The 25,550-nt window shown below is 41.8% G+C and overlaps 1 protein-coding gene across 1 annotated transcript in view; it reads right to left on the reverse strand.

Moving 5' to 3' along the window:
* pacrg (PARK2 co-regulated) overlaps positions 1 to 25,349 on the reverse strand; it is a 192,484-nt gene extending 167,135 nt beyond the window's left edge. The window contains exon 1 of the mRNA XM_078175090.1: positions 25,112 to 25,349. Within this exon, the coding sequence (XP_078031216.1) occupies positions 25,112 to 25,180 (69 nt within the window). The 5' untranslated portion in view covers positions 25,181 to 25,349. The remainder of the gene's footprint in view (positions 1 to 25,111) is intronic.
* Positions 25,350 to 25,550: the final 201 nt, after the last annotated feature.

Here is a 25,550-nt window from a genome sequence, read left to right on the forward strand (position 1 = left end):
ATAGTGTGCGCTTGTGTGTGTGTGTGCGCGTGTGTGTTGGCCCTGTAGCCAGAGGCACTGCCAGAGGCATTGTTAGGATCATCTTTTCTCTGCCTCCATATTGGATATGTGCTATTACTGCACCGCCAATGGGACTCCTATTACATCAGCCACAGTGTCTATTGTTGTGGGGACCATTGGTGGTGGTAGCCTTACAACAGATGTAAGTTAATGCAACACATTGAAGTGGAAATGGGAGGGAGGAAGATTTAAAGATTAGAATACATGTCATATTAATACTGTATTCTATAGGACAAAGAAATTGGTGAACTTATTCAATTTAGGGCTGAGCGATATGGAGAAAATCATATATAATGATATTTTTGACCAGATACCTCAATATCAACATTGCAACTATATTGTAGGGTTGACCATTGGTGCTTTGACAAAATATTTACACAATGAGATTCTTTAAAATAAGGGCAAATATGGTAAAGGCAAAAAAATACAACAGAAAATTTGTTATAAACCTTTGGCAATGTAAACCTATGTGACGCTTGCAGCTCAACAAAAAAAAATAGATACATATGTGCGATAGTTGTGGTATCATAACAGCCTGTCACAGGTTACAGCGTGATAACTAGAGGAGAAATGTCAGAGCATAAAGGTCCAGGTGGAAAAAAAACAACTCAATCATTTAGGATTTTGCTAAAAGAAGGAAATCACCTGTTGATATATATATATATATATATATATATATATATATATAGATCCCATGGTACATTTTCTGTATTTGGGAGCTGTTAAATGTGTAATTTTATTTTGTTGAACTATTCATATTGTATACAGAATCTGAATCTCAATCTGATTTAATGTTGTTGTTTACAAACTAAAGAACGAGAGATCATTTTTGTTTAGTTTTCACTGAATATTTGAAGGCAAACTGTTAGGTTGACATGTAAAACTATATCACCTATTTTGCTGCAATTCTATGCTCTTAAACTACTAATAAAATATTTTTTGTCTCATATTGTCAAGAATACTATTATCGCAAAAATACCCTGAAATATCGTGACATTATTTTAGGGCCATATCGCCCACCACTATTGTCATGATCTCCTAAGTCGAAGACAATATCTTGCCTTATATCCCAATAGCAATATAATATCAATATATTGTCCAACCCCAATTCAATTTGAGAAAAATGTTACCAACATGTTGAGAGATACTACAGAGAGATATTGAATTTAGGAGCCTTGAAAAGACCAATTACCCCAAATACCTGGTAAGAAACACTCACACTCCATCAAGGAAGTGACCGAAACTTCTCACAGAACACCCACTGGTGAGGTTGCTAAAGTGGGAGCCACTCATGTACTTGAGGGATATGGATTTATTTGATTGAAAACATTAGAGCTTTGCAACAGCATGTTGTAGTGGACGAATGACAGAATGTTGGAGCCAATCGTTTCCCTGTCTGTGTCCCTTGTGTGCATCCCTCGCCATCTGTGTCGTGCTGCCACATGACTGGCAGATGTGTTGCTGTCATTAATCCTCAGATTACCACCCATTGAGAAACAGAATTTTGCCACAGCAGCCCACAGACAGAGCAGAGCGATACTGGGATGTGTTATCTTTGGCAGGGCTGCCTAAGATTGGTGTGCAACTTGAGAGATTTTAAAGGGGTTTTAGTCTATTACTGTGATGCTGTGCAAGGGTAGTTTAGTTTTCCGTGTTACATCATTCACTACTATTGCCTGTTTGTTGCATAATTCAAAAACAAAATGGATAAAGGGAAAAAAAAAGCCTAGAACCCCGAATGTAGCTCAGTACAGCCGCCACCAAGGAATGATGCAACATGGAACAAAGTTTAAGTTACACATGTGATGTGGTGTAGCTGGTACCATTGCTGGGCTCAAGAGAGACAAGAAGAAAGGAGAAACTATTATGAGGGACTCTGAGTGAGTGTCTCAGAGCACTCACTGCATTTAAACAGCCCTAATGCACCATGGGATTGCAGCACAGTCATTTCAAATGAATCTGTTTGGAGCATTTGTTTACCATGCCAGGGAATGCTGAATAATATTATGCTGAATTAATAGGCACAGGTTTGTATACCTGCAGGAGAAAGACTACCTTAACAAAATGTCTGTGACTAACAATGCATGTAAAACACAAGAAAAGGCACTTTTTCAGTGTCGCCTATTGCACTAGCCGAAAAGAAATCCATCACAACAAATGGCATGTACGCCTTCTACGCTCTTTTAAGTCCCCTCTTTAATTTTCAAGTATAATTTTAGTTGCAATGGTGTGTTTAATCATGTGCGGTGACAAAAAATGGATACACTTAGTCTTTTGTTAAATGGTATACCAGAGGTGGGACCAAGTCATTGCTTTGCAGGTCACAAGTAAGTCTTAGAGTCTAATGCCAGGTCAAGAATGACAATGTCCCAAGTCCTAAACCTATGTCCTACTGGAAAAAATGTCTATAACTTTCTCTTCCAAAACTGGCAAGTCCTTTTTTTAAATTTGTCAAATTAAATCTGAACTCATCAAATTTGTGACTATTTGTGACCCCAACTTCACCATGTACAGTGCACTTTTGTAAAAAGAGAGATTGCTCCCACTTTTTTTCTATTAGATTTTAATCAGCTAATCAATAATTGCCTGAATTGTTTAACTTGCATTGCTGTGACCGGTTAAGTGTTAGCTTTCCTCAGTGGAATACTGTCTCTGTCTCATCACATCAAGCACAGAGAATAAGTTAATACAAGAATGCGATGCCTTTTGTTGTTTCATTTAGACACTGTGAAACATACATCACTATTATCTGTTTGTCTTCCCTCTTCTCTCTCTCTGTCTCTGTTCATTCCTCTCACTGCAGGAGTTGTTTTGCAGCCCTAGCCTGTAGGAAGCTGGAAAGCTTGCGAGATCAGTGCTGCTCCAGCCTGCAGGAGTGACAAAGCCCTCATATCCAGGTAGCTACGATGGCGGTTGAGCCACGCTGCACAGGGAGGCTAAAAATAGCTCAGACTGGGCAGCTAGAAGAGAATGAACCTAGACTGCATTGACTGGCTGAGCAGCTTTTATGGTCAGGAATGATGACGCTGCAGTCACTTCCATGGCCTGTGCTCGTGGCTGAGCTGTTGCAAACCAACTTTGCAGCTATTTTCCTGTTTCCTCTCCAATTATCATCACTGGCATGCCAAACACGACAGCAGCCAAAAAGATACATGTACATATATGCACAATAGCACATTTCCTTGTGACTCAGTACACACTGAACACAGAAGCCCTTTGCTTGCAACTGGCGTGGGCTGCCGTTCCGAGCAGCTTAAGGAGAACTGTAATAGGAATAGCACTGCGGAGAGATTATCACCTGCTGGCTTCCTGATGCCATTCCGATGATCTGCCTGCTCCTGTTCTGCCATTCATGACGTTCAGGTCTAAAGCTCCTGCATGCTGAGAAAACAACCGCTATCACTGAATCCCAATGTAATAGCCACTAACCTAGTTTGTCTAACAAAAACTAGTTTGTTTCCTCTGCTTTGCAGCCTTCTGAGAAGCCACATGAACTCATGGACAGGGCATGCAGTTCAGAAGCACACAGCGCCCATGTTGTGAGCAACAACATCCCTAAGTTCTGTCTTGTATGGATGAGCATGCATTTGTGTTAACTCAATTTAGACTTGCTGCGCTGACGACGACGACTGCCACTGATTCTGTTGTACTGTTTGCCAGCACGTCGCATCATTTTGAGCTCTGCACGTCTCCTAAACACATTTGAATCATTGTGTGGTTTTTCAGTTTTACGCTATTCTGCCTGCATTTGTTGATGTGAGTAGCCACAAAGGTGGTTGTGTTGTTACATGAAGTGGTGAGAAGCAGCACAGCATCCCTCCATGTAATCAAAAATTCTTCCCCATTCTAAAACACTGGCATAAACACAAACACAGACAGTGAAAAAAGACAGAAAAAAGGAGCCCTATAACGTCGACCTATACAAGCAGATAACATCCCGCCCCTCAGTGGAGGCCATAAAGCGAGCCTGTGAGGCGACAGACTACAGAACAGAGATAGAGGTGGTGTAAGGCAATAAAGGGAGGAAGTGTCTGTTTTGTGTGCCCCTGGTGCACACATCAGGGAGTCATAACAAGGCAGGACTGGTCAGATGTCATTTCTCTCCTTCGTCTTCACTATGCCTCCAGATCTGTTTCCTCCATAATACTGTTGTCCACTCCAACTAGCTCTACCGTAAACCTGGCTGCTGCAAGACCACAGAGGCAATAACACACAAACATGCACTCATGCACGCACACACTCGCTCACACACCACGCATGCTGAGCTCCCTATGGGTGAGCCCCTGCAGAGGTGATTGAGCACCGGCAGGGCCTCGTGCTCCTGTCATTTATAAAGGTGTCACCCTAAGAAACAGAGATGCTCCCTCTAACCTTATTAGTATGGCACTTCCATGGCTCTCCTGCCTGATTTTGACACACAGAGTGGGTGGGGTAGTCAAAAGGCATGAGGAAGAAACTGCGAAAAAAAAAAGAAATTAAGTGAGAGGCTGAGGAAGGATAAAGGTGGAGGGTGAGATAGGCCAGAGAGAGACAGAGACATGTAGAAGCTGGAGAGATGAGAAACAGAGAGACAGAGAGTGAGGAAATCAAGAAATAGAGAATGGAGGAGGGTGATGGAAGAATAGTGGATATGACAGAAAAAGGGAGCAGGGGAGACAAGAGGTGTGGCTCATCAATTCTGAGGGTGAGTTCAGCATGGCAGGGCTGCTGCAGCATGTAGGTGATCCATCACTGTGCCTGGGCCTCCAGCTCCAGCGCTCTCTCTCTCATCTCTCCATCTTACTGCTATATGCCACCACCCCAAAACACCTCTGAATACCTCTGATAGATGTCTGGTGAAGGGCTGTCAATTCATTGTCAACCCTGCATTGCCATCACCACCGCACACTTCCTCAAATGAGGCCCTCGTTAATCTCCCTTTTCATTTCTATCCATCTCCTATTACCCTCCTGCCTCTCGCCTTGTCAGAGCAAAAATGCATTTTGTTGCATAGTATTTGTTTGGGAACAAGGGTGCCACCGCACATAGGTGCATTGCATCACCTGTTTACTGAGGCAGCAAACGGGGTAGGCACCCGCTCGCATGCTCGCTCGCTCGCTCTCCGCATTTGACTGCTGTTTTCAGTTGAGAGGTTATTGAAATCTAGCTCCGTACATAAGGCCGCCTTTCCTGAGGGAGGGAGCAGGGTAGGTGAGTCACAGAGGAGAGAATAGACAGGCCGAGGCTCTCCTGATAAGGTCAGCTTGCACATCGGTGCCACAGGCAACTAAATTAGCTCTCTTTATTTACAGGGCATTTTCCGCCGTAGCCCAGCCTGCTGCCTGCCCGCTGGTCACCAGGGATAATGGCCAGGCTAAATATGTGTGCTTTATTCTCAAACTGCATTTAAATGAACAAGACACAGACAAAATAATGGAGGTATTTCGGCTGTTAGGGAATCTCTGCTTATATGGTCAAACAATCATTGGATCGGATATTTTTGCTTACTCATTCCCTCTGCAGGGCAAAAACATGGACTGGTGGGAGGCTGATTCCTTTCAGAAGAATAGATCTGCAATATTTGTGCAGCACTCCATTAATTTCTCATGACCAAACAGCAAGAAGTGCAATCAGTCTGCGAGTTTCATTATGTTCAGAAATTAGCCCTGTTGTGAGAGACAAGGTCGGATGAGAACAAATGAGTAAAGAGCTCTCACTGGACGGGGAAAACCACAGGCTGATGAAAGGTAACAGAGTCTTTTGTTCAGCGCTCACAGGACCATAGAGGTGTGCTTTACAATTGTCACCGTGTCAGAGGCTTTTGCATCAACTGTACCGCGCGCCGAGGCACAAGGGCAGGGATGTTTGTAATGAAAAATGACGACACCGGCAGGAAAAGACGACACTACACACCTCGTGTCACTACAAAGGCACGAGGATGAAACAGGTGACAGCCACCTACTATTGAACTGCACGCGAGAGGGATAGCTTTAAAGAAAAACTTCAAAAAAAGAAGCTTCAAGCATTGAAGAGTGCCCCGCTGTTTTCTGTCTCCTCTAGTTTAACCCCATCACTTAAAAGAACAGCATAGACACAGGGAGACGTTAACGGGGTGTGAAAGAAAGAGTTTGCGGTAGGAGTGGGAGGGGTGGAGAGTAAGTGAAAGAGAGCGAGCAAGACAGAATGAGGGAGAGCGAGGGAGTGAGAATGCCCTGAGTATTTTCCATCTTCTCTGTGTGGCCCACTTATCAGCCAGGCAGCAGGGCAGCCTTGTGCTTACAGAGCCCTATTGGCTGATTCATATCACCAAACCACAGTTGAGATGATGGCTCAGAGTGAATCAGCCTGCATGGCAAAGGCAGAATATAGCAACTCTTACTACTTGTTAAGTGAACGGGAAACCACATGCACTGAGGCTCAACTTAAAAGAAACATGCACATTGCTTGACTCACATAAGTCTGACCCGCTGCCAAGATACACTTGCAATGTGCATGTAGACTGATACAAACCATGTAAACACACAGGTATACAGTGCACCACACATGTGCAGGTTGTCTTAAGTCCGTATAATTTATCATATAGTGGTGTTATAATGAAATAATTGACTTGTTAGGAGTAATTACCACAATCGTTCTGCAATAGCTTGTTTGCAATCACGTGACTATCATGATGTCTAAATTCAGATGCAGGGCAGAAAGTGATAAGTTCCGAATATCATGCATGAACTGGAAATAGAGAAACATGACTACATAAATGGGTTGGATGAACCTGCAGGCAACACATGTTGGATGCGATCCATACAAAATGAAGAAAATTGATTTTTTTTCCCCCAACTTGACCAATTTGCCTGGTGTGAACACAATCATGATTACAAATCACCTTGTCCTCCAGACCTCCTCATGTTATAAGGCAAGCCAATGAAAGAGTACAAGAGTCTAGTGGACTGTAATAGGAACCATGATTGAAATGACTGCCATTTTGTTTTTGGCCAGGTGAGCAAATGTGCTCGAGTATAATGCTCTCTTAGGCCCTGATTACACAGAAAGCATTTTGGCAGCTGGAGGTCCCTTTTCCTAATTGTTTTTAGTGAGTATGAAGCTTTTTGCTCGCAACTATTGTGTTGCAACACACCTTGCGATGCTGTGCTCGCGGTGCCTGTCATTTTGCCAGAGCGCTCTGAACTCCTTAAGTTGAAAAAACGTCAACACGGAGCAGAAAAGTTCCCAGCATCATCTCTTTTTTTGTGATGGTCACAACACCAAGTTTACAGTTGGTAAACAATTGAGGAGAAACTGTTGGTAGCGGTTGCTGAATACCCAGACAGTGTTTCCCCTCGGTTTACAGCTTTGGGGGGTCGGATAACAAATAAAAAATTTTGCTCGGGTTCGGCTCACTTGACATGTTGCTGTATTGTGCCATGGCCTATTCAAGTGCTGGAATTTGTTCGCAACACAGGCTCCACTCCAACTGAGTGTGTGTACAGTGCCGTGCTGCAGGTTTGGTTATAACTGTCTCGAACATGGGCCCCCCTAATGGTAGGGGAAACACTGCCAGAGCAACAGACATTAGGTTGTCAAACTGTCCCCGAGTCATCTTGAAATACATCAGAAAACGGACATCATCAAGGAGAAGCTCCTGGACCAACTGGTGGTACTCCCTGTGATCCACCCTCTTTTCATAGACTCATGTACCCACACAGATCTCTGTATTTTGGTAACTAGCCACTAATTGACCCTTCACTAAGCCTCTCCCTTAACCAGTCACTGTCCAATCCTACGTTAGCAACCGTGTGTAGCAACCGAGAGGTCCATCAAGCTTTCAGCAGAAGCTAACATGCTGAAGCAGTGTGCATACGGTAACGTTACCTTCAAGTCCGACACCTGAAACCCAAAAAGTGTCGAAGGTGGTGTTGAATTTTTCCCCTTCCCCAAACCCAAGACCCAAGGAAGATATGGCTAAAACAGTGTAGAAGACCACACGAACAGCTGATTCCAGCAAAGATCAATAAAAACACCTACATTTGTTCCAAGTTATGATGCTAACTTTAGCTAACGCTAGCTTTGTGTGCTAGCTGCTCTCCCTTTGTCTGCCCCAAGAAGGGAACATAACTCACACTTGCATTGCGACTGGTGAGCTTTTCCCTCTATTTTAATGTTTTCATGATTTAAACTCCGCCAGCAGATGATATTGTGAATGTAGCTCTCACATGCATATTGAAGACCTTTCTGTCGGCTTCTCTCTGATATCTCCGAACAGTTTTTCCAGAAATTTGATGTTATTTCCTTTGGAATGTCTCTCACTGATATCGCTGAAAACTCCATATTTCTTATGCTATTAAATTTTTTAAAAATGGCAGTGCAGTGGGCCTCGCATTTTGCAACCTGTGCATGGATGCACCACTGTCCAGCTAACATTACTAGCTAACGTTAGCTAACATTAGCTGCTATTTTCAACCTACTATGTCAACCGTTCCCGTGGTAGTTTTTGCCTCCAGCTGCCTGCCTTCCATCTGGTTAGCACACCAGTGTATGACGACATATGCAAGAAAGCTTATCTTTACTACAACTCAATGTGAAACATGGCTGCAGAAACATGCACTTGTGTGTCAGCTTTTTGTATGCATGATTATGAGTGTGTATATTAAATGTCTGTGTGTCAGCAAAGAGAACATTTTCTTGTCCTGGCTGTTAAGAGAGTGGGGCACGCACTGATCCAATGCTTTGTCTTTACAACCTCAATCAGTCACGACACCTGAAGGTATTAAAACACTGCGCTGGGCCATGAAATTAATGAGACACAGAAGGAAAACTATGTCCCTGACCTGCTGCAGTTGCCACTTCTGCTGCTGAGAAAGAAGAATTTAACTGTCCTCCCAATTTTATTCACCAAATAAGTAGCTTCTTGTCAATAAATATCCTCATAACTGCATTTAATTTATGGCAGACTGAAAACCACCTCATAGAATATTAATGTTCCTGAAGTCGGTGACAACACTCTTTGTTTTAGAGTGGTTATCGGGCGATGGGCACAGCTCGGAATAGCTGCATGACTCATCCAAAAGTTGAAACCTAAGTTTGTTTTGCAGGTAAGGAGACAGTCAACTAAGCAGATAAGGCAGTTGTAGAAATAAACAGACAGACAGGGAGATGCTGAGATGGGCAAGCAGGCTGGAACCAGGCAAGGAGATGAGGAGATAAGCAGTGAGGTGAAGTGAATGCAGCTGTGACTTTATTGGGGAAGCATCACTGGGAGCTGTGGAAGGTTTGATTTGGCAGCAATAGGCCCACAGGGGGAGGAATAGGAGAAGGACACACCCAGAGCAGCATGGAGGCCATCGATTTCACCACAGAGCCACAGACAGACAGCCGCACAGATGAGAGAGGAAAAGAGCGGGTCAGTCTACAGCGTCACCACATCACACCACCCCACAGCCACACACACATTCACACAGTGTCACAGGTAGCCCAGCACTGACAGATCCCTGAGGAGTGGAGGAAGGCATGGGGAGATAAGCAGACTGCGTATGGCAAGAGATACAGGTTCTACCTCTGATATGGGAATATTGTTTAACAGTGAAGAACATTATCTAGGTGATTAGTATGTATTGCAAAATGAACCCCAGGCCCTTGGTCTTATCACTTGCCCAGTGTGACTTTCTATTCCTGGAAATCGGTCTTGCTGCCTGTAAGGCCGTCTGCTAAAAATGATGCTCGGGGTTTGCTTACAGAGACACCATGCAGAGACCAAAGCCCGGCATGGTCTGGAATTTGACCTTTACATAAACTAAATGTGGGGAAAGCACACTGAAGGCTACATCCCTGCTAGAAGATACCCAAGACACACAGCCTGCCAAACCAGGCTGCACGCATCCAGTCCCAAAACCACACACTTTATCTTCTCCTTCTCTACTTCCTTTACCTACTTGAATGTAACATAAAATGCCTCTTAATACAAATTTTGTTTACTCCATAGACTCAGGGGGGAAACGGGCTCCCAGCAGAGGTTGTTACAGGAAACAGTGAGTGATATATATGGAACAGAGGTCTGTTATTGAGACCTCCTACAAGGATAATGCTCTGAATGATAGTCCACCCTTTGGATTAGCCTGAGAGACAAAAGAAGAAGAAGAAAAAAAAAAAAAAGACACTCGTTGCCTTGAAAACACGCTTCTTCTCAGACGCCTCAAATCTCACACTGTGCTTGCTGGAGCAGCTCTCTCAGACAGAGAGGCGACACTTTTGGCTTTTGGCTGAGCTACAGGGAGGCACTCACACAAATACACACACACACATGCGCACAGTCACACAAACAAACAAATAAAATGGAGCTAAAGCAAAGACATGCCCTCAGCACTTTGTGCCAGCCACCCCTGGCTTTTATTCTGAGTGCAAGGTTTATATTAAAGTCATACAGATCTACTTCAGTTTTATCAATTCTTGCCCCTACAGTCCATTCATCTATCCACACACCTTTCTGATCACCCCTTCTGCGTTTGCAAAATTGCTCTGCATTGCAGGTTGCTGGTACTCTGACAGTGAAACAGGTGTCTTGGCTATTAGTATGAGTCTTCCTATGCCACCTCCTCTATCCCACACCTCCGATGACAAGCATAAATCAGGACTGTGTGAACAAGCAGTAGTGATTAAGATGCTTGCTACAAAAACAGCCAGGCACTCAAACACCAATGATACAGCCTACACTTGATCAGAAAATCTCGAAAACAGACCAAACCAAAGCAAAGAGTGTATTTTTGTTTACTGTTTAGGCAAGAGTTAAATATGACCTCCCAAGTTCAGTCTGTGCAGCAAAATCCCTTTCATCTTCAATCATAAAATGAACACTCATCTATTTAAGAGGTGTACTACGTCAACCCCTCCCTCCTGAATCATATACGCTCTCCAATATCTTTCCCCTCCACTCACTCTAATTTCCTCTCATAAAAAAGCCTGCCTTCTACGACTCTCCTTGGCTTGAATTTTTATGTCTTTTTGTGGCCCATCTCAGAGGAATGTTGTCAAGGTAATGTGATGATGACCCTTAGACTCCTCGTTAAATCACTCAGTATCAGAGCATCAACTTAATGTCTAAAATGTTAATGTAAAAACACAGCCAAGACAGTGCAGATGACCTTAAAGAAGTGGCGGGGAGTTTTCTTTTTATCTGCTTCAAGCAAAGGTCTAAATCACAATCTCTTACATTAGTACTCACATCAGCATCCGTGTCACAACCTTATTCAGACAGCCAGACAGACAGTCCCAAACAAAGTCAGTTAGATTCGACAACACTAAAGAGATGGGTGTCAGAGTGACAGATGGAAAGTTGAGCATCTGTCACTGTGCTGAACCATTTGGCTGAAATCAAAGGGAGATGAGGGCCTTCAAAGGACAGGCAAAGCTGTGTCTCAGGCCAGACATGCTCTGGTGTGCTCTGCAGATAAGGGCCAAGAGGTTATATTGCTTTTCTTCTGTCTCTCCCTTTGTTCTCCTCTGTCTTAAGGGAGTGGGAGGGAGAGAGAGGAAAAGGATGGAGAAGAAAGTGGAGGAGAGAGAAAGGGGTGGTGTAATGACAGAGAGAGAGAGAGAGAGAGAGAGAGAGAGAGAATGAGTCATGAACAGGTTGCCCGTCTCCCTCTGCCACTACACGCCGTGTTGGTCAAACACTCGTTAGTAGAATTTGCTTGGTGTTTCCGGATGGCGAGGGTAATGAGCAGAGGTGGCTGGAGCAGAGAGGTGCCAGGCCGTGATGTGGATCATTTCTGATAGTATCAGAGTACTTTTGCCCTCCAGCCTTTCCCTTTCCCTGCCTTCTCCAGCTTGCTGCGGCAGAGCCGTTGCCTCCAGCGTACCTTCGACTGGGAGCACTTTGACTCAGCTGGATGTGAGGCAGGAGCTAAATAGCAGAGTAATCCTCAGTGGAATTCTGAAGGGAACAAACACACTACTTCATATCTCAAAGGGTTTGCAGGTTTGCTTTCTTGGCACTGGGTGAAGAACACCAAAGCCCTGGAGCACCTTCTATGAAGTTGGCTGCTGTGCAGTTTAAACTGCATTCAGTCTGCAAGATGGTGGAAGTGGTGCACTTTTCCTGTGCCCTCTCATGCCTCTTCTCTTTAGAGAGAAAAATCCCTTAATAAATATTCTTTTGTATCACAAAATGCCTCTTTTCTAACATTTATAGGTTGCAGCTATGTATTACTAATGCATGGTGGATTTTGTCCTTGAGGTATTACAGACATACGCAGCCCATTTTGGTCTCTGCGCTGGTCAGCAAAACTTCAAAGGTCAGGCCAGTGTTGTTGCATTGATGGTGATTTTAAAAGATTTTCAAAGTGGGGGGGTAGTGAAACAAAGGCCACCATTTGGCATTATTGGATTGGAACAACAGTGTTTGTCAGATACATTGATTTTTCTGCGACTAGTTCCTATAGTGTTGATGTAGGCAGTATGTAAGCTGCCACATATGACCCTGTAGTACACGTGCCTACACTAAGAAGGGCCTATTCTCCCCTAGCAAGGACAAGTCAGTCTGATGGATGATAATGATGGAGGATGGGTGAATAAAAGGCTAATGTCCTGTCAGTTTAATACTCTTAAGCACAGACTCATTTCAGTTGAAGTTTAATCGTCTGGACTATGGACATTAGGGCGGTATATATCACTTATAACAGGTATATTTACATAAAGACACAGACACACAACACAATATTGTGATGCACAGCACAATGTAAACACTTGATGAAAACTGACTTCACTTGGAAGTAACTGAATTAAGTAAATTAAATTAAAAACAGCTCCAAAGGGGTCAGAATCTGAAAGCAAATTAGCAGCATTTGTCAGCTATAAAACAGGTCTGGCTGTCAGCACTTTTATATTGAGCTCTAAATTGTTTCTCAAGACAATCACTTCACTTTAGATGAAAAGTGGTCAGAAATTGATCAAATGTGATATAACGGACACGCACCATACACCAGGTAAACAAATCCAGCTGATTCTAATTCAACCTAACATAACCCACCTTTGGCTTTGCTTGCAATTATGATTATCAGGACATTTTGTCTGTTGCTTGTAGTTAGACTAATAGCGTTTCCAATTAGTCACTAAAAACGCTGCTGATGATTATCTCTTTTTTAGCATTTCACAGCCCACATTTTTGTAAATATCTCACATACTGTGAAAGGTTATTTTAATGTAATTAATACCTCATTCACCTCACTTCATCAAGAACTGTTGTTTTTATTGTTAGGTACATTTGCATACACAATAAAATGCAAAGCAATGCATAACACCTCAACAATACTAAAACTAAAACAACAGAAGTGTTCATTCTTGTGTGATAAGTAGGGGCCAAAATAATAGGCTATTTTTTATTCTATATTTGCATTTATAAGTCTTGAATATTAGTGGCATACAGTACCTCAGTCCAATTAGTGAAAATACTTTAAGCTTGAAAGTTAGTAAAACTAAATGGCCTGATTTGTGTTAACATAAATTCATCAATTTACTGACTTACTGTCGCCAAGCTTGTTCAAGCTCTACAACATCAGCTAACAACGTATTAAGAAAATTGATTACATGGTCATTCCTAATCATTTACAGGAACTTTGGTGAGTATGTTAAATATAGCAACATCAAAGTATGTCCTCATATTTATCTGTGCTATTAATAGGACTGGGACTAAGTGCAAACAAGCCAAACCTGCAGTCTTGCTTTTGATACAAGAAGGACGCTGCACATAGAAGAGGCACAGGTCTGAATGTCCTCTGCACTGGTTATCACATGACATAGGGCTAATTAACTCTAGAGCGGAAAATAGAGGCCCTGCAAGGAGCAATAAACATTCTCCATTAAAAGCCATCTAATTAGAATGCAAGCTACAAGGGCTTGAAGGAGAACACAACAAACACTGAGGCCAGTGTAATTGTCAACCGAGCTCTGAGGAAAGCAAACATAATAGACATAATCAGCCAAGCACTTCCTACAAGGCCATGATAGAATGCTGTGGAAGTACTTCTTCAAATCTGACTGAAGTTTCCAGATGGTGTTTTCCTCAACCATGGAAAAGGTCACAGACATTTCGGCAGTCATGCACTTCATACAGCGTGCTATCAGTTATAACCTAATCTAACTGATACCTTGTGAGATGAGCATCAAGCACATAAACTACTTTGAGTAAGTTCTTCCAAATTCATCTTTAGTTGTAGAGTGTTAATATGAACAAAACAGCAAATGGCATTTCACAGACAGGCTTTACTTTACTTAAATGGACACTTTTAATTAACAACATGCGATGGATAAATAAAAAAATGCTTCAACAATGCTGAAAATGTGTTTGTATTTGGGTCAGTCTTTTTCCACTGCTTTTTAAGCAAGTAGCAAGGCAGCCAAAGTCAACAAAGTCAAAAGTTATGAGGGAAACTGTAAGATTTCCAAGTCAGCCAATGCTCCGTCTACTCAAGGCCTTTAGGCGCCGTGGTTGATCGATAGTAATGGAAACGCCAGGAGGCCTCCAGAGCCCATTGCCAATTTAACCTTTTTTACCATGACTCAATTCTTCCTCCAATAACCCAGCTGCTTACCGGGATGGACTACAGGCTTCTGGTGCTGATAAGACGAGCGCACGGGAGCAGAGGGAAGGATGCAGAAAAACAGTTTCAGTGTGTGTGTGTGTGTGTGTGTGAGGGTGTGTGTGTGTCTACAAGCACCGCTGGTTTAGAAAACACTTCCATGGGGCAGTTCAAGAGAGATAGACAAGCAGACAGGTGAGGAAATCTATAGCAACAGCGGAAACCTGCTCAATTTGGCTTTACCTGCATCGGCATGCCCCACGCACAACACAGACACAAAACACCCTAGCAGCTTCATGGCCAATTTATGTATCACGCTGGGCACATTACGAGTTTCCGTGTCAGGTAAATGTGTTTGGAGCGATGGGGAAGAATGATTTTGACTGCGAGTGAAAATAATAAATAGACAGATTCATCTCCATAAAAGCTTTCAGGGGTTCAATCTTGGTCAACCACTGCCTGCTATCCATATAACTGACAATGGGCTTCTTTCTATCTCTAACTTGCTGCCATTTTATCCGTGCTGTGTTCATGTTCTGTTCGTTATGATTTCTCCACCCCATTGTGTGTCAGTGGATGGCAGCAAGGATTTAATCATTTCAAATCAAGCTTTAACTGATAAACATCCAACCATTAGACAAACTTTAAAATCTGGATTAATTCTAAACCTAATCAAATTTAAGACAGCATTTTAACTAGGGTTATATTGCAATTTAAAGTGAGATTACATTTAATCAGGTTGCGCTGAAATTCCAGACTCATTTAAACCCTAATCAAGGATCAATTCTGAACTGTCACTTGTTTAATTTGTTGGATGGCTTAATCTATTAGACTGACATTCAGTGGTTACAGCGTCAAAGGCAAATAGCTGTGATGCAAATCAACACATCTCTGACACAGCTTTAAACTTCCAGGGCTTGAAATACTTTTAAAATGACAAATAAAATAACATGCACTAAAACACTTTTATCAGTGTCGTAAAATTTTTACTGCTTCATTTGGTGTATTAGTCCTTCTTTCTTGGCACGTTTGAATCCACCACTGCAACATTTGTTTTTAATGATAGTTTAAATATAAGTCATCGTCGTTGTCATTGTGTTTTAATGTAATCAGAGCTGTGAATACCTTCAAATTTTCATAGTCAGGGTCATCCTTAACAGGTTACACTGATTATTTCAGCAAACCTCTGGCAGAAAATGTCTATTCATTTTATTTATGACAGTTTAACAATGAGGAGATTATCAATGTTTAACAAAATCATTTGAGCTGGCCTTCCCAATACAGTAATATACAATGAAACTAGGCCTGGGCGGTATGACAAAATTTTCATGTCACGGTTTTAAGAAAAAATCATATCGGTTTCACGGTATTTTGCTCAGGTTCGGCCAACTTGACATGCTGCTGTGTTGTGCTATGACCTATTCAAGTGCCGGAATTTGTTATTTACCTGACAACGCCTAAACACAACACACGCTCCGCTCCATTCATTTGGGCTCCACTGACTGCGTACGGAAGCGACACGTAAAGAAGCCAGCGGGGTTGTTTACCGTTTGCCGAGCCGAGAGGCTGCATGTAGGCTGCATGAAATGTTAAAGCATTTTCCACCTAAGTTATTACATATATTTGAGTTATCTACAAGTTTACTGTACTGTTTGTCATCTACTCGCTTTCAAATGTCCGCCACAGACATTTACACAATGTCACGGATAAACATGGATAAATGCATGAAAAAAAATCATCACATATCACCTCTGATAATGGTTTATTCATTTAAAAACACATTGTGCTCGTTTAGCACACTATTTCATGTAGTTTTTATCTGCTGGAGGGTCGCGTAGGGGATCGTAGCGTGACAAAAATAGAAGAGCCCCGTAAAATAGAGAGTTGTCGCGTGACAGACGGGGTTGTTGCGCCGCTCCAGTTGCCGGTGGAGCCGCTGTAATTGATTAACAAGGGGGCGAGCTGCTACGGGACTCGCGCTGCAGACGTGTTGCGCCACTGACGTGCCCGGTGCAGCCCGGCCGTAACTGTCTCGGACTCGGGACGGGTCGTCTTCGGCCGTGCTCTAGTGTGCTCACCTGTGTGTGCGCGCTTTGTGTGTGTGTGTGTGTGTGTGTGTGTGTGTGTGTGTGCGTGCGTGCGTGCGTGCGTGCATCGGGGGAAACACTGCTCTTTTTGGTAGGAGTTCTTCTGGGTATTCGTGTACAGTTGCTTTGCTTTCAGGACTCTCTCCGGCAGCCATTCTCGCCTCTAAACTTTTCTATGCTCTCACTCTCACCCGCTCAAGCGTGCCTGTGGTGTGCAGCGATGAAATGGGTCCCCGCTGAAACACTTTCCCGCCGCGCACGTTCATATCATAACGAAAATAAATACCGGTTTTTGGTACAAACTGGTATACCGCCCAGCCCTAAATGAAACTACTTTAAACTGTATATGGTCATAGGAACATTTTGAGCAGAAATCCATTCTCATTAAACCTAATATTGAAACATATTTTATCACATTAGAACTGTCTAGATTTGATGTGCAATGAATTATTGCTACATGCAAGACTTTCTTTGTCCTGCTCCAAGCACCAGTGCATATCAGCAGATATAGAGGCGCTTCAAAATCCAAGCACTTGCTGACTTGACCAGGTTTTACAAAGTGCTGCTGCTGTTACACTGGGCTGCTTTGTCTTGTCTGACTGTTGCTGTCAGTGTCCTACTTTTCGTGCCATGAAGTTATCAGTTATAGATTCGTTTTTCATTGTGAGAAAATGGACGTGTGGCCTGAGCGTGTCAACTGCGTGAACAACTGCACAACTTATACCCCCTTTACACCTTGCATTGACATGCGTTTTTTGTGATCGGATTGCAATCAGATTGCTCTTGACCGCATGAAAGTACAGGTAGAAAATAATCTCAAAACACACTGAGGACAGATTGTTAACTGATCTGCCAAACCACTTCTGAAGATGGTCAGGGACGCATTGTGACCACATCGAACACCAGTGTAAACGCAAATGTGTCTCCAATCCACATGCAACAACTCCGTGGGCGAAAATACGTCATCGAGGCGCGCCAGCTGGACACAGGAAGAAGGAAGACAACAACAACAATCCTCACCGGGTAGCGACTGCCAAGAAAAAGAAAATCATGGTGAGACGAAGTGTCTGCTCTCCATTTGGTCCGACAAAAGTGTCCATATAATAACGCTACTTCATGGGTGGCTAACATCTTGTTCTTGTTGTTGTGATTATTGCGGCGCACAGGATATGATGCTGAAGTCTGCTGCTGGAAATGTTTGCCGAAGAAGAAGAGGAGGATGCGGCATCAGCGAGATGTAGCGTGATCGGATAGCAAAGGCATCTGGATGTGGACACCAGAGACGCATATTAACACCAGGTATAAATGTAAGTGGTCAAGCGCTATCCGATTGCAATCCGATCGCAAAAAAACGGATGTTGATGCCAGGTGTAAAGGGGGCCATATTGTCTATACCAAGTTACGTTACCGGTGCACATGGAGCTGAGAATTACGTGCACAGCTCAAATTTTACGCACACTGTCGTGCATATGCACATGGTATTTTGAGCCCTGACATCTAAAGGAAAAATTACTGCGAAACATTAAAAATAAATTCAACATCTTATTAATTGGTTCTTCCTATGACGTATTGTTATTATGTTGCTGATTTGGTTTAGGTTTTATTATTGTTTACAGTAATTGTCTGATAACCCACCGTTTCACAGTATAAAATGTTTCCATCTCCAGGGACCTGCCTGGTTGAATGAAGGTCATGCAGAGAAAGAGAGGGAAATAAACATACAGGGAGAGAAGGAGAGAAAGATAAAGACAGAGAGGGGGGACAGCGGCGAGGCTGAGACATCTGCTCAGGTATATAATGATGATGCGGTGGGGGAGGAAAGGAATAAGATATGGAGGTCACGTTTGCTAGCATGGAGTCTCCATCTGTCCCCTGGGGTTAGTGGGGTGAGCCAGGGATGACGGTGGTGGGGCTGTGGGGGGGAGAGGGGTTGGCGAGTTGCGGGGAGGGTTGTAGCAGACTTGGGGACAATGTTTGCCAGCTCAATTTTTATCCTAGAGGCCAAGCAAACAGTAAATGAGGTGTGCGTGTTATAAAAGCAGTCTATCAGCTCAGCAATCTGCAGACCCTCGCAACGCTAAAGTTGAGGTTGGGATTAGGTGTAGTTTGTATCGATTTGCCCTCTCAGGTGAACTGTGCAATGCTGTGTCTCAAAGAGGATCATGTCCATGTTCTTGTGCGTGTGTTGTATATGTAGCGTAGGACACAGGAGAGTGTAGAGGCATTTATATAACTTGAGCTCTTCCTTTCATATCTTTTCATCAAGGAGCATTTACTGAGACAAGCAGCTTCACAACACTTAAGACCTTGAAAATATCCTCAGTCTTTGTTTAAGCTTGAAAGCAATACACAAAAGGAGGAAACATTACAGGATGTGTTCTGGCAAACATCTAACCAATTACCTAACTACATAAATCAATTACAGGGCATGATGATGATCTAAGGTCACATATTCCACATCTTCAGGAGTCTATAAATCAATTGTACCCTATCTACATGACTGAGCTCAATAGTTGTGGGTGTTGAAACTGAGAAAATGAATAAGCTAGCCTGGTTCCACACCTCTGAATTGCCGCCTCCATCTCTGATTGCTCAGTCATTCAAATAGGTTTGATAAAGTGCCATTGGCGACTGTTCCCACCAGTTAGAGAAACAGACAAAAACTTTAAGCTCTCTAGCTGGAATAACTAAAAACTACACAGTTAGCTACCAAGCAACATTTATCAAACATGGCCACAATGTGACAAGCGTGAATGGGATCAATACAGCTGTACAAGTTGTTGAAAGCTGACTTACAGAAATGCAAACTCTTCAAGCACCATATTTTTTAGATTGGTGTGAAAGCTGTTGGGTTTACTGCTCTTAGCAGCAACTAAGGACATGTCCCTGTAACTGGAAATGATATCAATAGACAAATAAATCATGCACAAGTGATTGGTTAGGGCAGATAAAACAAAACATCCCTAACATAACAAGATCTCTAATGAACACATCAGGCAGAATGAGTGAGCTATAACAAAATGGCAATTCTGTTTAATGCTAGATAAATGCAAAATGCACTGCATAACAGAGTCCTGCATCCGGTCAGATACCCCCACATATCTAGTAGGTGATCTGCAAAAAAGGTGAGATGCAGGTGGTGTTTTGTCTTAATTTTATCTCCTGGTTCAGTTCTGGGTGAAAAAAGAACATGCAGGTCCGATCACAGGTGTTTGATTATAAGTATATTAAAATAAAATGAGAATAATAATAATTTAATTTAATGTTTTAACGTTTTAATCATCTGACTGCAGACTTTGTGCGTCTCTTCTGCACCAGCTGAATATGAAAGCCATTTCAATCAGGTGCATTACAGACAAGTACAGAGATTAAGTACAGAGATGTGCTGCTCAAAATAAATTTTAATCTAAATTGTACTTCCTAAATTATCTTCATTTTAATATTATAATATCTTAGTTTTACATGTATGAAATGTCCCAAACTGATCACTTTAAAGGCACTGCCTGGCCAAATTATTTGATCAGCGCATTGTTTTTAAATGGTCTGCAGTTTCGGGTCAACCCGCAGATCTTATGTCAGCGGGTTGGGTCAGGTTGTGGAATTTATTGGTCATATGTGCAGGTGACGGTGCAGGTGTGGTATTGCACTTCATGGTCTAGTTTGGGAATGGGTCTTGAAAATCAGACCCATGCAGGACTCTGCTGCATAATGTCATTGGGCAATATGACAATACTGTGAGACAATATAAGTCTATCAAATGCCTCACCAGTAACAGCCTGATAGCAATACAGTATCTCTTTTTCTACAGCATTTTTACATGTCCTGGTTGGAAAGACACAGTTGTGATAATAATGATGATAGGTACCCTTTCAGGGCTCTAACATTGTGCATGATGTCTCAGTTGCATAGCTTACCGGGACATGTCAGACAGGATGAAAAGTGCTATGACAAGTCATAATCTCTGCTGTTGAACCATTAAGGACAAGCTTGCAAATTAAAGATCAGAACTGCTTCAGGCAAAATAGATTTTTTATGATTTTATAAAGAATAAAGTAGTTTTTGAAATATCTTTATTTGAAAGAAATTTAATTTCCTGGGCTGGCCAAAGACAGATCATTTCTTAGGATTCTACCATGGCAAACAATTTTATCCATATCACTCACTCATACCGCATAACTCAAGAAAATCAATATGTTCTTTTGCTTTCTCTGTGTCGGCTGCGATGTTCACACTGACACTATGTGTGTCCATTCATGTCACAACACTATGCAGGTGTTTGCACTCTCTCCCCAAACCCTTGCTATTTTTTGTCGCCAAGCTGGAATAAGCCTCCGACACAGAGAATAACAGCTTTGTTCTCCCCTCTGTCTGAAACACAAGGTGACGACCTCCCACCAGAATGTAATGTGCATCTTTTTTCTCTTTAAATGCTTGGGGATGAATCACTTGAAAAAAAAAAAAAAGGGGGGGGGGGGGGGGGGGGGGTGTTCACAGGCCTACGCTATTGATTCAATTTCTATGACCACAAATACTTTAAAGCATAATAAGCCTATGCTTCAAGTCCCCATACCCTTTCAAGGCTTGAAATGGCCTTGTCGTTACCTACAAATCACAGCTCTCTGCAAAGCCCTCTCTGGAGCAATATGTCAGTGACCACAGGGGAGGAAAAAAAACAGAAGGCAACAGACACAAGCAAGCCTCTGAAAAATGTAATGGTTTTCGTTGAGGATTTAGCCAGTGGTATGGCAGTGTGGGAGTATCATTCATGTTCCAGACGTAGCAGATCCTCTGGGGAGATGGTGAATATTAAAGGGCTTTGCAGGAGCCTTCCTTGTGAAGGCTCTTGACAGGAGATTTGTTTATGACCTTCAAAAAAGGAGGAGGAAGTCAATGATAGCTCTGGCTGCCTCTTTTGCATCTTAAGGCAGTCCCAAGCCATAGAAAAAAAATAGAGCTGCAGTTACAGTTTCAGGTATTTACTGTTGTCATCAGAACTGTGCAGCTCTTCCGTGTGTATTTATCACATGTGCCAGATTCCTTTAAGTGCAGTGTGAATTTAACAAGGAAATAGCTGTCTGCAGAAATAGCTGTCTGCAAAAAAAAACTAAGCAGATCAGAGAGGAAGACCTAGTTAAATTGTTTGCATCAAAGTACCCAAGGCTGGTCAGTCAAGACAGTCAACATTATAGAAGTAAAAAAGATATAGAAGTGAAAGCTGGGGGATTGCTGACACAAAATATTAAACTGACACTTTTCTCAAATTCATTTATGAACTTATTGCTGACCACGGATGCCTCAACTTTTGATGCAGCGCTCTCATTTCACCAGGAACCAAATGGAAACTGTCAACATGAACGCATCACAACAAGACAAAAATCTAAATATAGGGTATTCTTGGAACTTCATGAAGAGGGTTTTGCCATAACCCTGACAAAAAAAACAAACAAAGACAGTGACAAGTTGCCAAGTTTGCATGTAGGAAGAGTACTGAAAAAGAAATCCTTACACTGTAAGCCACCTCTCGTAATTTCCAACCTTAAAGAAAGCGATTCTAATGACGAGTTTGGTGTTGTCTCCAAAAAATAGGTTGGGGATAATTGCCTGAAAGATCAGGAGAGTGAGAGTAAAAGAATGCCTCAGTCTGTCAATTTAAGCAATATGAGTGTCTGTGACAGGCTTTGTTGCTCACCAGCTGCAACTGCCTCTGTGTAAAAGTGCCAAGTGAGAACTAAAAGCAAGAAGAAGTAATATGTGAGGCGTCTCAGGCTGTGTTCCTTATATATGATACTGCATGCCTCTGAAACAAAGCAAAGCACAACATAACCTTCCTCCACACAGAAACTGAAGCATGAGAAAAGGTGAACAACTTCAGCTTAACTTGCTGGTGAGTAACTGTTCAGTCTCAACTAAGACTGACAGTCTTGTGACTTATTTGTGTAAAGTGATCCGAACTTGTGCAGCAAAATATAAACCGTAGAGAAGGACTATAATTAACAGCTCGGGTGTCAGTGTTAAAAAGGTGTGACGGCACTTTTTTTTTAAAACGTACCTTCACACAGGCACTGATAAGCTCTGGTTTGTGCACGCCAAAGAAAGGATGACTGTGTAAATGTGCTGCCGGGAGGCTTGCTTTCATCAGCAGCTTACAGTCTGTCATCATGGCTGCTCCTACAGTATGGCCTACCACACCTGCCAGAACACAGCAGGCTGCATGAACCTTTTTTAGTGGCAAAACAACATTACATGAGCAAATATGGAAGCAAATAAGAGACATTAATATTTGAATTTCAATAGCCACTAAATACTTAGCACTGAAATTTGATTGCCACTTTATTCATAGCACTGAAATATTTTATGTTAAAACCATGTATCAGTTTTTTTTTGTTCTGAATTGACCTCTAAATTAAACAGTAAAATTTCTCGATTTGCAATTTTAAAAGCTATTTCATTATATTATATTTATTTCATTTATTATATTTTTCAGTATTCACAAATTCAGATTCAAAATTACAAGCTTATCAAATTTATTAATTTATATATATTTTTTTTAAAGATCCAGGGTGCTCAACTTCAATTAGTCAATTTCAGATTAAAAAAATAGTTTCATAATTAACAAAAAATAGATCCAGGTTGCTCATATTCTGTTGGTTAAATTAGGCTCTCAAAATTCAAGTTGTAAAAATTTTAACAGAACACCAGTAAAATTCAATCGGTCAAAACATTTAGGTCGGACTGCCTATCCTATCCTGAATAATATTAATTCAACTTGAATTTTTGGATCTGAACTTGTGAACACTGAAAAAATAGATTCATGCACAGCTTTTAAAATTGTAAATCAAGAGATTCCATATTTTTTTTTATTTTTAAGTTTCAAAGAAGTGAATTGAAAACAAATACATTTTAATACATAGTTTAATTAAGTATTCAAGTGCTGTTAAAATTAAAATAGGCCTACTTATGTCTCTTATTTGCTTCAATAGAAGTTTCATACATGATCCTATTTTCACAAGATCATATTAAAAGTCACTGTGACAACAAAGGTGCAGCTCTAACTCATCTTGATAACAAATATACACATACAGGTAGCCCTACCCCAGATACAACTAGTCCAGATTTCTAATAATAATTTATTTTTGGCCTCACAAAACCTAGTTCTACTGACCAATCAATACAGTTATTCAATAAAGACTGATGTCCTCTGCTATACAAACCTATTACACTTTCCTGATCCATCTTCATTTGCGGTAAATGAGAGAAAAGGAATACCTGACATGACTGTCTTTGGAAATTAGTAAGCTCCTTCAACACAGTTGGGGGGACTGCTCTGGAAGGAAGTAATGGTTCAGGAAGATTCTGTTTGTTTGTCCCAGAGTAAGACAAAGGGCACCAGTACAAAAATAAGTGCACAATAGTTTATATAGAGCACAAAAAAAGCTTTGGTAGCCAAGCAAACAAATAGAAAAATGTAAGCTTGTAAAACTATACTCGAATCGTTTGCTGTGTACAACCCGACTACCCCACAAGTATGTTCATCTATAAAACATTCCCCTTTTGTGTTAATGTGGTATCTTCAAGACGTTATAAAAAAAGACATTTGCATTTTTCTTAGCATATGGCTTCTGAGTTTCATGGTGTCTAATTATTGCGTTATGGCTTTGGAATGGGTTCTAAAAGTGTCATTTGAGCCCATAAAAGTTATTGGATAATTTTAGAGTCCTCAGATCCCCATACTTGTGTGAAACCCACCCGAGCTCGCCTGACCAAAAGAGTTACACACACTCGCACACGTAAGATGGTTGGACAGAATATGTTAGACATTTTTTGGTGTTTGCTTTTTCCACTGAATCCCAATATCTCTAAGCTATTTGGTGTGCTGAGATTTTTTTGCTCTGCAGAGAGCAGAAAGATGATGGGTTGTGCTAAATAATAACAAAGAAATGATAGAGGAATAGAGCGAGTAAGAAGATCATTTAAACTGGCAAGTCCTTCTGTTCTTTCCTGTCAATTGTAACTTCACCTAGATAGTGGTGTCACACTAATGGCAGCATGTGGAAGTCCCCACTGTTCATGTAACCTACCACACAAAGCACTCAGCCTCTGTCTGTCCCTCTGACACTCATATGCGACTCTTGTCTGTGATGTTTCAAACATTCAGAAGGGTATAGAACCGGAAACAATCCTTAAATTAGCATTAACTCACGCCAAATATGCATTTTTATCCCAAATACCACATTGTATTGAGTCACAACTTCCCCAATAACAAAAAACACGTAATATAAAGCCATTAAAGCCTATTCAGCCAGCTGTCAGTCGCTTGTTTCGGAATAAAACACTCCAACTGAAAGCTAAAAACAATGCTAAAGCTAACATTAACCGCACGCTAGCAAAGGTCAACTACGTCGTCAAAATAACTTCACTCACCACCGCGTTCTTCATGGTGGCCTTCACGGTGAAGCCCGGTGTTTTCAGCTCCGTGTTTGTCCTCAACATGTCCACAGGTACTGTCTTCCAAAAAGGATAAGACCAAAGAGTCCAAAAACCGACAAAGAAGAGCAACGTTGCTAACTAATTAATACTTATTTGGCTCTCAGAACGTGACGACCGTTGGGGTTTTTTTCCCAGAGGTTGCTAGGCGACTTCAGAGACGCTCTGGTCTGGTTGCCGGGAGACGTGTGTTTCCCTGTTGCCATAGAAATTCCAGGGCACTGCTGAAAATATGCAGAGCAAAGTGTCGTGGTTAATCTGTGCAGGGTGCCTGATGTGCTTTATAAATAATAAATAAAGCGGTTTAAAGTTGTCAACATAAACAAAATGGATTCCTTTGTATTTGCTGTGTGAATGCAAGGAAAATATTTATTAT

Source organism: Epinephelus lanceolatus, chromosome 15 (genome assembly GCF_041903045.1).
Source record: "Epinephelus lanceolatus isolate andai-2023 chromosome 15, ASM4190304v1, whole genome shotgun sequence".
Taxonomy (NCBI): Eukaryota; Metazoa; Chordata; class Actinopteri; order Perciformes; family Serranidae; genus Epinephelus; species Epinephelus lanceolatus.